The 16,342-nt window shown below is 34.4% G+C and overlaps 1 protein-coding gene across 1 annotated transcript; it reads right to left on the bottom strand.

Annotated features, from left to right (window-relative positions):
- Positions 1-5,195: 5,195 nt before the first annotated feature.
- LOC142626985 (protein PLANT CADMIUM RESISTANCE 2-like) lies at positions 5,196-8,196 on the bottom strand. Its single transcript, XM_075800756.1, has 4 exons — positions 7,640-8,196; positions 7,489-7,560; positions 6,810-7,022; positions 5,196-5,608 (listed from the first exon to the last, which is right to left on the bottom strand). The coding sequence occupies exons 1-4, from the start codon at positions 7,983-7,985 to the stop codon at positions 5,523-5,525; spliced, it is 717 nt and encodes a 238-aa protein (XP_075656871.1). The 5' UTR covers positions 7,986-8,196; the 3' UTR covers positions 5,196-5,522.
- Positions 8,197-16,342: the final 8,146 nt, after the last annotated feature.

The raw sequence follows: 16,342 nt of genomic DNA, 5'->3' as shown, positions 1-16,342 counted from the left end.
AAATTAATCATTTCATTTTCTAGTCGGCCCCTCCACACACAAAATCTTGGTTCTATCATTGAGTGACTGTATGGTGATTTAATTCTCCCATTTAAATTTACGTGTGAGCCGGTCCTATTGGGAGCCCATCCCATCATAAGGTATCCAATTACTAAGATAATGCTATTGTTGGATGTGGGGCAGTGCCCCACAGAGTTTTAAAATATTTTTAGTATATATATAATATATTATTTTTAGTAATTTTTTTTAATAAAATTGCACTTTGCCCTCTCAACAATATTATTGGTATTTTTTAAAAGTTATAAAAAAATATTAACCCAACAACAAAAATTAGGCCCAATCAACACCCCAAAACACACACAAGCAAAAAAAAGAAAAAGAAAAAAAGAAAACAAAATCAAAGCCAATTCTAACTAGGAGTAGGAGAACACCCAACGTCCAGACACACATATAAAAGGGGAAAAAAGGGATTTTTAAGCCACTAAAAAAATAAAGAAAATAAAACCTAACTTAAGGCAAAACGTAGAAGACCTTAGGCTGAGGAGTTGGACAACGGCAAGTAGAATAGTAGAAGCAGAGGCTGACTAGCACACCACGCCTGACGCCATCGGCCACCACTAGTCCACTGCAGCACCGCCCAAACCCGGTAATTTTCTTGGATGAAAATATTGTATCCCTCTCATATCGGAATCTCTAATGCTTGTTTGATTAACTTAGATTGTGATTTGTGAAGAAAATTTAAAGAGAGGCAGAGATGAGAGACAAAAGAGAGTCAATAGACTAGAAGACACTAGAGAGAGATATTTATCTCTTTAATAATAAAATTTAGACAAAAACATCATTTTGGTCCTTACATTTTAGGGTCATAGTCAATTTGGTCCTTACATTTTGATAGCGGTTAGTTTGGTCCCTGTTATTTTCAATTTGCAATTAATTTGATCTTTACCATTAACCCACTAATAGAAAATGCCCACATGGCAAACGGATTGCATTGTTGGAACGCCTAATATTAAAGTATTAAATAAAATGCTGTTGCGTTTGAATTTTAGTGACCACTCAGCGCTTACATGTCAAAAAAAGCCCCATCAGCTTTTTATTATTATTATTTTTATAATTTTTTCACCAATTTTTTCCTTTCTTTGTTTTATCTTTTATTTTTCTTACAATTTCATTAAGGTAAAAACATCATTTTGGTCTTTATATTTTAGAGTTACAATTAATTTGATCCCTATATTTTGATATCGGTCAATTTGATCTATATTATTTTCAATATTAATTTGATCTTTACCATTAACTCACTAACGAAAAATGTCCCTAGACAAATAGATTGTATTATTAGCACACCTAATATTGAAATATTAAATAAAATGCCGATGTGTTTGAATTTTAGCGACCATGCAGCGTTTACATTGCAAAAAAAAGCCACATCAGCTTCTTCTTTTTTTAAATTATTTTTTCACCAATTTTTTCCTTTCTTTGTTTTATCTTTTATTTTTCTGACAATTTCGTTAATCAAAGATAATTTCATTTTACTTTTACACAATGTTCTTCATTGTTCTTCCCCAAAACCCAGAATCTGCAGTTACTAACCAAACAAAATTTTTACCTCATCATTTACTTTACCAAATATTTTTTCGCTTAACACCATTCATTGTTCTTCTTCCCCAAACCTAGAATCTGTAGTTGAGGAGTTTAACCAAATCTAAACGTTATCACAAATTATAAACTACAAACCCATCTTCAGCAACTTCATGGAGGAGTTTCAGCGTTTGCAACAACAACCGTTGACATCTCATCAATCAGACATTTCGTTTAGTTTTTCTCTTGTTTTCTCAGCAAACAAATAGAGGCTCACTCAAATAAACATCCAAATCAAACCCATGAATCAACCCAAACCAAACCCACAGCCAAATCAAAATATCTTTTGTTGTAGTACCCAGTAGATTCGTCATACGGTGTCGTGGCATTAGACTGTTTCTAAACTCCAAACACCAAGCGGTGCTTTTGGGATGGGTTTATACCCAGTAGATTAGGGATGGGTTTCAGTTGTTGGTTTGGGGCCTTTAGTTGATGGAGGTCTGGTGGGTGGCTTGTGGGTCTCGAATGGTTAGCTTTTGGAATGAAGATGTTAGTTGATGGTGGGATTTTTTATTCTGATTTTGTTTGAGAGAGTGGCTTGAGAAGAGGGAGATAATATAACCACAAAGGAAGGAATTGATTGTGCTTTTCTAAATTGACCCCAGAAATTTCAACCTTGGTGGAAGTTGCAATCACATAAGATTGGTTCATACGTCTTAAAGGAACACCATTGATCTTGAATAGCCCTGTTACAGAATAAATTCAACAATTGAGCAAGATTCACACCAAATCAGATTTCTTCTAAATTTCCATTTTCCCCTAGAAGTAGTGGAGAAGTGCTAGTAATACTAAACACGCTTAGGAAATAACAGAAAATTAGTGAAGGTACATAATCCTTGGAAAATATACCACACACTTAAGCATCTTATGCAACAATGACTAATCAATTCCTAAAGGAACAACGCCATAGATTGATGCAGGAGTATCTAAGCCGAAAGCAAAGAACGCCAAGGAATTTATTTTGTATAACACAATTATTAGCACAAGACTAGTCTTTTATTTCTCTATGTCATGTTTAATATATTATTATGTCTTTACTTTATGAAATTTCAGATTTGAACTAAACCATTCTCGTTTCTTTTTGCTGCTGCTTCCAACTTTGAACTACTTAGCTGGTACCTGAATGTAAGCCAGGCATCTTTTCTTCTCCTGCATGAGAGGAGTTTCCTTCTCACTTTAGAGTGAGCCCTTCTTACCTGTTTTCTTACACACAAGTGAGGATTTTAGCTGGTACAAGACACTGAAGTAAACAAAAACAGTTAAGGTGAGGGATACAAACACCATCATGGAAGTTGAGTTCCTTGAACAGATACAAAATGTGACGCTCACAACGGATGAAGACGAAGTCATGCCAATACGTCCAACACAAAGAGCAAAGGTACTGGAAGAGTTCTCATTAAGTCTCATTGGGAAGTTCCTCACAATGAAGCCAATAAACATACGGGCAGACAAGAATTTACTAAGATCTATGTGAAAGCTTGGAGAGGACTTGAAGATAGTTGAAGTGGGGGACGGCCTTCTGCAGTTCAAGTTTTTGATGGAAAGCCAATTGATGTGGGTTTGGAATAATGAGCCATGGTGTTTCGACAACCATCTATTAGCGCTTAGACGATGGGAGAAAGGTATGTCGGTGAGGAACGTCACGTTCACGAAACAACCTTTTTGGATCCAAGTGTGGGGACTGCCCTTTGATCTGATTACTGAGGAGGCTGGGAGTGATATAGGAAGAACTATAGGTGATCTTGTGGAGGTGGATTGCAAGGCTTTCAACTCCGACCAATCCCGGTTCCTGCGCATTCGAGTTGAAGTCCCACTAAACAAACCACTTAGGCGAGGTGGTCCAGTAAGCAGCCCGGAGGGAGAAATATCTAGAATGGCATTCCGGTATGAGAGGCTTGTTGGGTGGTGCTTCAACTGCGGCCGAATCGGCCATGAATAAAGCGACTGTGCGTTGCTGGTGAGCACAGAAAATGGAGGGAGACCATACGGGGAGTGGCTGAAGGTTGGAAGTAGGACAAGGAACACGGAACCGATTAAGGAGCAGCACCATGCACGACGGAATCAAAGGCTGTCTACTGCTTCACGATATGTCCGCCGAAACCGATACCAAAAAATCCGTAAAACGAACGGACATTCAAGGCAGCCCAATATTTACGGAACGGTTTTTAAGCCCCATTAAGATCATTAAAGATTCGGATCCATTACCACAACTGGACCCATTAATGACAAAGGTTTCAAGCCCACCATCACACCAAGCCGATCCAACGTCTCCAACGCCCTTTAACTCCACATTTACACCTTCACACGTAATTGTGCCATCAGTTACTGTCATTAACACTTATAGAGGCATATTTACAAACACATGACATGTTACAATTAACATCATCCAAAACATGTAAAGAAGCACACAAAACACTATCCATGACAATTAACACAAAGGGTCAAAGATCATACTTAGGTATTTAAACCAAAACAAGTATACCCACTCTGATACTAATTGAAAGCTTAAATAGTATAAAATACTATTACTTGTTTAGACCCCCAATCCTTAATTGCGGCTTGATTGATTTTAATCTAAACACACTTGATGTGAAATATATGTGATTAGCAAAATTAATTAATCGAAGCACTCAACAATTGCATGGATGAACAAAAAAGTGCAATGCTAAAATGGAAAGGGTAGTGAGTGAAAGAATAGCAAACCCAAGATGACACGACGATGTGTTAGCAAAGATGAAACTAAAGAACTCAACAAAAAACCTCTTCGCGACCTTCAAAGTCGAAATGATTCACTAGTGAATAAGTTGAAGTACAAGGATACCAAAAAGACCCTCAAAACCTAATCTATCCAAAGTACTTGAGCCCTCCAAGCTCCAACCACCAACAGACTTTTTGAAGTCTTATCTTCACTAGCTTCCCATATCCCACAATACTGCTTGATTGCATTCGCCAAGCCTTACCGGCTTATTTTGCCAAATACCCAATGCTTCCTAAGTTCCAAAATACTCTCTACATTATAAATAAGTGTGGGTTGTGTTTGGGTACAAATCTCCTTTCAAGGTATGACAATAAGATAGAAGAAGAAGATACTACAATGATTTCTCACTTAAGGATGAGTAGCTCTCTCTGAGATGATGGGTGTGTTATAGAAACCTTTCTAAAGTTTTCTTCTAAATAGCCTCTTTACACTTTTGTGGGTAATAAGGGTAAATATAGTTTGGGTGAAGGATATAAAAGTCACACTTAAAAACATCTAGGCAGAAAGTTTCGTGGGTGACTCGCGGGTTAGCCAAGTCACAAAGTGACTTGCAAATTACAACCTAGCATTTGACTCTTTAGCGTCCAGCATGTGCTTCTTATGTGACGTTTTGAGGGTCGTCCACCGCGAGTCAGTCGTGAGTAAGTCACGAATCTTCACTGTCTTGAGCAATCTTCACCAACTTAATACTAAACTCATTACAATTAAATCCCATAAAATACAAGAAAATAAATTAATGAAATTATAACACTTTGTCATGAAATAAAGCCAACACAAATGACATGTGAAAAACCATAACTTAACCGAACTAATATCCTATATATTTTATTACCCAAACTAACATCAATATCACATCTACAATTCATAATTTTTGTGCATAAGTATGTGTTATATACAAGTAATAATAATAGATTGAAACAATCACAAACGAGTTTATCTATTCTTGTAAATGCAAAATTACATGTGTACCCTCGGTTAGGTTTGAATGCTGCTGGGAATGATTTTATTCGTTCAAAACATTGTTTCAAGCACAAGAATAACATAACTCTAGTACATAAATATTAATCACTTTGATATATTTGCTAGTTAATTAAGTCAACCACTGTAGATCTCGTATTGATGCACTCTACCGGGTCATGCCTTCTTCCACCACGGGAGCGGTCGAGGCTATGGTGACACCCCGATTACGGCGTTCCACATTACCATGCCAACCTTCAAAGAAAACAATATTAAAAAAATCCATCAACAAAACCTCTCTCTCTCTCTCTCTCTCTCTCTCTCTCTCTATATATATATATATATATATATATATATATATACACACATACACCAGGATTTTATAAAGATTCCCATCACTTTTAAGGAATCTACCAGGATTCTCATGTTTGGTTTATCATATATTACATATTTCAGGAATATCACGTTTCCATGGATCGGTTCTCTTGTCTGGTAGAAATGAGATTACAAATTTGAATGGTGGTAATCTAAGATTTGTATATATTTATATATATACTATATAGACACACTCGGATTAGTCCTACGTGAGGTCCCCCAAATTTCCTTTTTCTTTCTAAGAACGTTTTTAAGAAGGCAAAGAAATCCTTCCCTTTCCAACACAACAACTCTTCAATTCCTAGTACATTAATGCTTTGGTTTCTCAAGATAAAATTGTTAGATCCATTCATGAAGACCATGTCCCATAAAAATTGATAGTCACATAAAATCTAAAATATAAATAAATAAAGTAAAAAGATAAATTACAAAACCTTTTGAGATTTATTAATATGACACTACTCAAATTTGTATTTACATAATCATCATCTTGAGATTTCTATAAACATTACAGATAAGTTAATATTCTTTTATACTGTTACTTTTCTAAATGAATATTCCTTTCTTTCTTTTTTCCTGCTTTTATAAAAAAATTCACAAAAAAAAAAACCGATAGAGTGATTCAAACTCATTTGTACAAACATAAAGGATTAGTATCATTTATTGATCTCAAGAGAGGTAAATATGATTTCGTCTATAGTTTAGATTTTTCTTTTTTTTTTTTTCTTTTTTTTTTAGAGAAATCTTTTCCTCTAAAATTTATGCATGCATCAACTTATTTGTTGTAATTATAGAAGTTTCAATGAGTATCATTTACCCAAATGCTTGGAAATTATCATTTCGATAAACTTTAGTGCCAATTTTGATTGAGGGAGAGTTTGGGGGGGGGGGGGGGTTGAATAGAATTAAGCTAGAATGACTAATTTTACTCTACTTCTCTCTATTCTCTTCTACTCTTTCTCCCTTCACCTCAATTTAATCTGGCAAGTATATTGGTAACGTTGGTGTATTTAACCTAATATTAATAATGGTAATAATAATGATAATAATAAAAGAACAACATTATGGTTCGTGGTTTTACCAATCTTCATGTCATATCCACGGCTTTCGAGCTCACGATACTCTTGGCACAAGGCACATGATTCACAGCAACAATGAACCAAGCAATCCCCACAAGGACTTTTCTTCAACGTGTATTGTTGCCTCATTTTTGAACGATAGAAGCACGAGTAGAAGCACGGACAACAAACCACACAACAAATTAGTGTGTAAAGGGCTCCACCAGCACCACAAGCTGCAAAATAAATCACCCGGCCCCCAAACGCATCTTAGTTATTATTTCAACCAACCATACATGGAACACCATATTTCGAAAAGAAAAAAAAAATGTAGGATCATCTCATAGTTTTTTATTCTTCACCCCCACAATTTATTAACCATAATAAATTGTAATTGAGGTGATATTATTTTTACTTTTTTTTTTTTTGAGAATGGATATTATTTTTACTTAATTTAATGACTACCGCTACTTTTATTATACACTGATCAGATCTTATGAAAGTCAGTAGTTATGAAAAGAGTAATAAAATTCTTAGTATAACTAGTGTTATTGATTTCTACTGTCTTAAACTACTTTAATTTAAATAAATAAAAAAAAAGGATAACCTTCGAAGTAAAATGAATTGATAAATTCTTCAGGAAAAAAAAAAAAAAGAGAAATTTCAATTGACAAAATAAATCACTTGTAGTAGCATACTTACATGAGGATCCTTTATCCACAATCTCTGCAATTCGACCAAAAGTAATGCACGGACACCACATAGTCAAGCAACCTGTAAAAATTATCCAGTGTGTCAAAAAAAAAACAAGGACACGAGCCATTTCACAGGGCTAGTTAACATTCTTACTTACAATTTTTGTAATCCGAGAAGCAGTCACAGAGACCAGTTGACCAAGGCACTGGAGCTCTAGATTGAACAAGAAACGGAGTTGCAGGCTGTGAAGCCTCATAGAATTGGCTGGCGGAGCTCACTGGGACACCGTTACCGGCGGCCTCTTGGTCGAAAGAAGGCGGCGCGTGGGAGTACTTGTCATAGGAGTTAGGGGTTGTAGAGGACTGAACATGAAACACAGCTGGTTGGGAAGTTTCATAGTATTGGCCTGTGGAGCTCACCGGGACACCAGTGGTGGTGCTTTGGCCGAATGGATTTGGGGCATGAGAGTACTGTTGATAAACATTTGAGTTTGTTGAATACATGATCGGAGAGACGATTAAGATGTTAGCTAGAGCTGTGCAGAAGAAGGGTGAAGAGGACTTCTATAAGTGATGATTGAAGAGGACTAAAGCAAATGTTCGTAAATTGCGGTGTGATTACGTAGAACCATCCTGGATATGAGTAGGAAATTTGGTTCGAGGTAGATAACAGTCCAATGGTCAAGTCTTTCGATGAAAAAAGAAAAAAGAAAAAAGAAAATAAATACAAGTCAAGTCAACCTGGCCTGCTATGCTTTATTTTATTTTATTTTTTATCGTTCCTTTTTAGGTGGGTTTTAATAAGTAGAAACTTTGTTGACCATACCTCTTACATGCCACTCTCATGTGGGAATGAGGGTGGATACATGTAATATCATGTTAATAATTGAGACGTAACTATTCTTTTTATTTGTGTAATTTCATAATCTTAATGGCTCTGCACTACATCAAACCCCAAAAAAATACTTAAATTATCACAAATTTTACTAAATTAAATTTGTAAAATAAAGCGTTTATAATTATAATTGGTGATATTTGAAATATCTTTTTAGTAATTTATAACACATCATTCTGCAAGTTCCATGTTGTAAAAATTTTGTAATATCTCTGACATGGCTCTAAGTTATTCAATTATGCTACTTCATTCTTGGTCAAAGTCTTATATCAATAAATAAGCCTACTACTTCTCTAAAATTATTTTGAGAATTTTGTGTGGCTACCTTGTGTACATGACTTTGGAGGCTGACTAGCGTAGCACGTCTGATAGCTTCTAGGAGATGAGATTGATGTGACTTTTATGCTATCCAATTCCCACTCAAGAACTAAGGCTGAGGTTTGGGTCCAATATTCAGTTGCAATAGGCCTAACCATCACTCAAAACTAAAGAGATGTTTACAGAAAGAAGCAGCTAAAAGTATTAGAAAAATTCGGACCCTCAAAAACATGAGTAGAATATACTCCCAATTAGATAGTAGCATCATATTTATTTTAAAATCTTATATCCTAATTTTTAGAGATATATTAGCCCAATAATATAATCTCAAGCCCAATCCATCTATGTGTGTAAGCTAAGTCTCTTGCTTATACTATAAGTCTATTAACCATAGTTAATGAATGGTTAGTGTAGGGTCTAGCCTACTATATATACTCATGTTATAGTTCATTGTAATATAGGATGTGAACTACACTCATATATTAAAGATGCAGTCCATTAGGATTTCCTATGTGATTGTAGGCTGTTAGACTAAATCACATAACCTTGTATTTTTGTATTCTATATTTTATGCTTCTACTTACGCATCTATTATAGCATATTGAACATGGTATATCAATGCTAATTTTTAAACATAGTATCAAAGCCAAACTTCATTCTTGGCCTCTAGCAAAATTTCTCAGTCAAGCTTGCTCCCCCAGCCTTCAAATTCTCAGATTATTCTGAGCACTATTTGCTTGCAAACTCAATCTTTGATTGAAGACTTAGTGTGTGTTTGGCAAAAATTATTTTTGCCAACTTATTTTACTATCCAACTTATTTTACTATTCATTGGCCTCACTGCACTTGTTGGTATTATTTATAGGTCCCACTGTACTATTTCAGCTAACTTTTATCTTTATCTACAGTACTTTCAGCAAAAAGTTTTCAATTTCAACAAAATAAGCAGATCCCAAACAGACCTTTAAGATTAGGACCTCATTGGCCTATCACAGTAGCAACCATTTTTTGTCTCGTCACCTCTACAGAGCCTCCATAGCGTCACTATGTCTTTGATCGTCTTAAACAAGTCGTGCCTCTCCCTTTTTCAGATGTGCAAATCCAGACCTTATCTCACGAAACCGACCACACAAGCGTACTACATGGACTACGGCAAACAGAACCCAAAAATCCGATTGCCTATAGCCTCTGCACATGCCTCCACATGCCACCTCTAGTTCGGAGATAATCTCACGCACTTCCTAGGTCTCACACACACTTTTACTCATCGTTTTGGCCTCACACGCCAATTGCCTTTTCTGACTTTAGAATGACATCATTATGACTGCTTACATTAGCACGTAATGTAAGCCCCATGTCAGCGCACACAATGCCTCAGTTAGTTTCTCTATTAGTGCCATATTAGAACTTGAGCAACATCATTAACTTCTTGATCATTGAATTCTCGATGTTCTAACCAATGACTTTGACCAAAGGAGAAAATTTTCAATAGGGTCTATCTTGCTCAGTTTTCCATCCTACGCACAAGGACTCGTAAATTGCACTTCATGACGACATTCTTTTTGCCAATCTTCTTCAAGCCTACAATGTAGCCTTTCTTCGGCCCTATTAGGCTTTCTTGGTAATTGATGCAACCTTTTTTCGGCATTTTTCAGATGTCTCCTTCATTGTGCATTGTTCTTTCTCCATAGTGCTCGATCCTTCTAGTCTCATTCAAGGTCATTCTTCAGCTTCCTTTGTGGCCTCTTCTAGGCATCTTCATGGCTTCATTTATGGGTTCTTCAAGGTATTATTCAAGGCATTTTTCAAAGGATCTTTTCAAACTTATCCAATCTCAAGGCTTTATTGAGCTTCCACCTTGATCTTGAGAGGGGGTGTTAGAGATATATTAGCCCAATAGCATAGGCTCAAGTCTAATCCTTCTACGTGTGCAAGCTAAGTCTCTTACTTGAACTAGAAGTCTATTAACCATAGATAATGTATGGTTAATCTAGTTTAGCCTTCTATACATACTCATGTTATGGTTTATTGTAAGTAGGATTTGTACTACATTCATATATTAAAGATGTAGCCCTATAGGGTTTTCTCCAAATACATAGGCCATTAGACTGAATCATGTAATTCTCTTGTTCTTGTGTTCTATACTTCTTCTTCCGCATCTATTATAGTATATTTAACATAGTGTATCAATGCTATTTAACACTAATGATATTGTAATTCACTTCCTTCAACTAGTAGATTCAATTAGTTAGCTAGTTGCACATTGTTGCAAAATTTAGATCACGGTTGATAGAGTTAATAAGTTTTAAAACCATGTTGTTAATTAGATTTATCATGTGTTGGAAAATTTAGACCCCGGTTGATAGAATTAACAAGTTTTAAACCCAAGCTGTTAGTTAGATTTATTATGTATAAAACTTGTTAAAACAAACAAACATCAATATCATGTCAAAACTAAGTGCAGCGGAAAAATAAATAAGACAAGATATGATGACCCAGGAAAACCAATGAAACCAACCAGTTTCACAGTAAAAAACCTAGGGGGAAACCTTCCCGAAAAGCAATTCACTATAGTAAAGAGAAGTTTCAGATCTAGTACAAAACTTTTGTCCCTAGACTCTACAATCCCCGTAGATGAACTCATAGCAGAAACCTTCTACCGCTTCAGAACCTCTGAACTCTTCAATATATGAACGCCACCCTTTAATGCACGAATCCTAGTACGTGACTAACTAATTGCGCGGATCTCAGTACGCGACTTCAATCACCAACTAGAAAAGAAGATGTTGGTTGCAAAGTTCTTCACTTCATCAACAATGAAGATCAAGAAGCACTTGGTTACAAAACCCTAAGGCGCAAAGATGCAGTAGCTTCTTTTTGAGAGAATAAGGCTTCGGTCACCTTTTGCATATGTTCTCCTTGTATTCTCTTATGTGACGGCCTTTAAAATAAGCCTTATATATGCCTAGGGTTGTGAGAAAAGAAACCCTACACAAATACAAAAGCTTGGCCCAAAAATTAGATATGAAAATTCTAATTTCCGTAACCTCGATAGATAGCCTCGATACATAACATCTGTCGAGTCTCATTAAATCTCGATAGATAGCTATCAGTCGAGCAGCTGTCGAGCAGCTGTCCACCAGGTGTCCAACTTTAGTAAACACCTTTTCTTCACTTGTTTCTTGGTCCAATCTTCATGGCTTTAATACTAGACTTGAACAACATGTTCTTTGAAGTATTAAACACATCCTAGATTAATCCAAATACAAGTAAAGTGCGTTTTGTTAAAGGATTAGCCAACTACATAAAATATGTCCTTAACATTATGAATAGTCTTTGGTTAAACAAACAAACATCAATATCTTGCACAACGGAGTAGTAAATAAGACAAGATAAGATGACCTAGGAAAACCAATAAAAAACCTAGAGGAAACCTCCTCAAAAAGAAATCCACTAGAGTGAAGAGAAGTTTAAGATCTAGTGCAAAACCTCTTTCCCTAAACTCTACGATCCTAGTAGATGAATTTACAGCAGAAACATTTTACCGCTTTAAAACATTTGAACTCTCTAATATATGAACGCTCCACTTAAGATCACAATTGGAACATCCAATTGACTTCAAGAACCTCTTGAAGGTTTTCTTCATAGCACCAAGTTTATGGTGATTGCAATGACTTCAGTACGGAATTTTCAAATTTGCTTTGAAGCTTTCTAGTTTGGTGAAATAGAAAAAACTTGGTTATAGAACTCTAGCCGCATAAGCAGGGTGTTTCTCTCTCTAAACGTTATATAATAGATGGCTTATAATGTCCTTTAAATATTGGTTCAAATAGATATCAATTTTGGCTTCAAAGGAATAAGTTATGGGCTTTTCGCATTGCTGATTTTTGTTTATCCACGAAGCTCTATGTATCTAGGTAGTATCAAGCTTCTATCAAGGAGGCATTGGGTTTCAAAATGTATCGAGAGGTATCGAATAGGTATTAAGATTGCTATTGAGGTAAATGCTGAAAATGTGCTAAACATGCACTTTTCTTGTGAAAACTTTGTGTCTTCAACTTGATCTTTAATTATAACTTTAAGACACTCTAAAACTCAATAAAAGACACATAATATGGCATGGTTTGATATACCTAAACACATGACCCTAAAACACGTGAAACATTGTAATCACATAGGCTAATTGGTGAGAACACATGCTTAATTACTAAGCCAAAAAGATTCAGCCTTGTGTCTTAGCCAATAGGAAGAGAGCTTGAGTATTATAAATAGTGCATGTAACTATCATTTGTAACATCTTGAACAATAAACTAATTCTTTGCTTCGCGAATATCCTTTTATCACATAATATTTCGCTATAGATGATGATTACTTCGATTTTATTCAATTCTCATTCATTTTCCTACATTTTCCATCTAACCCCTCTTGAACCACCAGATTCCTAATAAGCATGCATAAAAAAAAAAAAAAAGATCATATTTCAAACTCTTAATTCTCATGTCTGCAAAGTATATAGGAGACTAGTTTAATTTTTTCTATTTAAATTTTTTTTTTAAATTTTTAGGTAGGAGGACTAATTGTTAATTATGATACTTGTGGGGTTGATAGGTCCAGGAGTACATATCTATGTAACTATTAGGCCAGAGACCCAATCGAGGACAATATGTAGTCCGAGAACGGACAAATATTTTCCCAAGAAACCGTGTTAATAAACAAAGAAGTAGGGTCTGATCACGTTTGTTCAAAGAAGGTGGTCCGAGGAGGTATACTTCCTCGACTGAGTGAAGCCGAGGTTGCAAGGGGCGGTCTACCACTCAGAAGCAATGTTTTAAAGCCGGATGGCATATTTTTAGGAGCTATTCTTGGTGGAGAAACCTTAAAGTTGCTATTCCTTTTCATTTATTTATTTTTTTACTTATCTGAAGTTAAAATTACCCATCAATGCTTGAAATGCTTGGAGCATGAACGAGGCATCAGTCCACGAATATCACCTCTGGCACAAGTTTTCTTTATTGAAAAAAATATATTTTTATTTCTTTTTCAAGTGAATCCATGCAGTTGTATTTCTTCATGATTAATGTTGCATCTAATTGTCTTAGCTTCCATGACCACTCACAATTAATTTTTTTTTTCAATAATTTTAATTTGAAAATTCTTGAGAAATGAACACAAACTTAATGCCCTATTTCACATTGTGAACCAGTCACCATATTTTTTGCTTATCTTGTTTAGGTGCAGGATGCAGGCAATCTTTTGTCTAGGGCTGGCTTCGGCCTGCCAAGTGTTGATGTTGATGAATGCATTGTTAAATATCAAAGTGGTAAGAATTTTCTGATCCTCTTGTGATGTTTATTTAGCATAAAAATGGAACTTTTGAAGCAAAAATTAATTGCTGGTTTACAAATTCAGTGGTCAATGTGTCATGACCCAAATCCATGAAACATGAATTTAGATGCATGACTAACTTGCTAACCTTACCTAGCTCAATAAAAATAATTTATTTAAACATTGTTCCATAAATCTCCAAATAAACAATGCTACTGATAAATCTCTTACAATAATTAAAATCCACAATTTATAATAATCTCCAAAATACTGTGAAGTCTAAAGCGGAAATATAAAAATAACTAATAATCTTTTCAAAACTCCACAAATTGGAAACAATCTCCACTATATAAAACGTGAATTACCAAAACAAAGGTAACTAAAATTCTATGAGTATTCAAGTAATACTGAAGTCGCCTACAACCTCCACGCTCTACCTTTCACCTACAAAGCGATCCAAGGGTTCTAATTCCCAACTACACTTTAATTTGAAAATATTAATTGATGGGGTGAGCCACACATCTAGTAAGTAATTATACAGAATACACAACAGAATAGAGTCAAGCCAAGCACGAGTTTGATTTCACAATTTCACTCAAAATATCCACTATAGTTTTCAAAACATGTAAAGAATCACTTAATACACATATAATCATATCTTAAAGTCTTTTGGAAACACATACAAATAATTGATTAGAGCACAGTGTCACATATACACATCACATATTCTCACATACAATCCTGTGAGCGGATACCAACATCTAACCCCTGTTGGTAAGGGATCAACACATATTCTCACATACAATCCTGTGAATGGATTTACACATATATTTGATCAATTCTAAAATCACTTATTTTGAGTCACATATCACAAACAATATAGTTTATACAACATATAATAAATTTCTCAATATCAACAATTGTTCCAACAATAAAGACATATTGAATATCACAATATCAAATTGAAACATAAATCAAAAGATGCTTGACTCTCTTAGGGACGAATAGGAACTGAAGAGTTTATATAAATATTTTTACAATTCTTGAGTAAGTTTGAAAATCCATTTTGCTAAAAGGAACGTCCTAAATACCGTTTGAAAAACAAGAATATGACTTCGAAATCACTTGGTTTGAAACAATTTAAAGAACAAAAATCTTTTTAGAAAACTTACTTTGAAACTCAATTATTTTCAGAAAATAGTTTAGTTAAAAATCATCTTTTAAATGGGTTTTGGACATTCAAAACGTTATCTAAAATTCGAAATTTCTTTTAAAAAATTATTTAAAAGCCAATTAAAATTTCTCTTTCAATAGTGTAAAAATGCTTTTTGATAAACTTTTAAAAAATGTAAACTTAAAAATATAATTTTGAAAATCTTTAACTTCTAAGAACCTAAAGAACAAAACTTGTGCATATTATGCATAATTACTTACCATACTTGAATCACTCTGAAAGTCCAGCCAAAATAATCTCCAAAGAGCATTAAGACACTCTTAAATAGGACCTATAATCAATCATGAAAATATACTCAATATTCTCTACAACCATAAAGCTTATAGAACTATAAAACTAACTCACTATGATTATACTTTGTTGAACTTATTAATAACACTAATGTAAGGAATCTCTGCCCAAAATGTTTCCTTGAGTTTATCAAACCTTAGAGGCAGTAACCAATATATTGTAAACTCAGGATTTGATATATGCCCCTACCAAAGTAAACCTTATACATTATTTAAGCTTTAAAATCTTGATTTTTGCTCTAGAATACAAGTTGTAGTAACCCTAGGATTCAATATATGTAGATATATAAAACCCAAAGAACGTAAAAGCCTATTTCAACTCTAATATATATAACCTTAAGGCATAGCATAATCACAAAAAAAAAAAAAAGGTCCCAGAGGCAATGAAAATATAGCCGCATTCTTTGACTTCTTATTTATCCATTATATATATATATATATATATATATATATATATATATATATATATATATATATATATATATATGTACAATCCGACGGAAGACTTAAACCAAAATATTGATTCGTGAAATCTCATAGCTCAATCTAGAATTATTTATATATCCTAATGAGCAATCTAACATCTAATGCGGATACCCAGCAGCAAATCTAAACATTAGAATATAAATTTTAGGATCAAAATCAAATTTCTAAATAACCTTATAAACTTTTAATTTTAATTTTTTTTTTTGTTTCTAATTGAGAGAAATCTTACCTTGAACAATCTGATTGTCTCTTCAATTGTATGTGCTCTAACTCCAAGGAAAACACCTCTTAGCCTCTTAGACTCTTAGATAAA

Source organism: Castanea sativa, chromosome 3, assembly GCF_040712315.1.
Source record: "Castanea sativa cultivar Marrone di Chiusa Pesio chromosome 3, ASM4071231v1".
NCBI classification, from domain to species: domain Eukaryota; kingdom Viridiplantae; phylum Streptophyta; class Magnoliopsida; order Fagales; family Fagaceae; genus Castanea; species Castanea sativa.
Note: the sequence above shows the minus strand (reverse complement) of the source record. Positions and strands in the feature narration are given on the sequence as shown.

What these genes read in the sequence shown, in the direction of transcription:
- LOC142626985 (XM_075800756.1), bottom strand. Translation starts at nt 7,985, where the DNA reads ATGTATTCAACAAACTCAAATGTTTATCAACAGTACTCTCATGCCCCA. An exon ending in CTTCTCGGATTACAAAAATT is followed by an intron (nt 7,561 to 7,639) that starts GTAAGTAAGAAT and finishes TAATTTTTACAG; the next exon opens with GTTGCTTGACTATGTGGTGT. An exon ending in TGTGGATAAAGGATCCTCAT is followed by an intron (nt 7,023 to 7,488) that starts GTAAGTATGCTA and finishes TTTATTTTGCAG; the next exon opens with CTTGTGGTGCTGGTGGAGCC.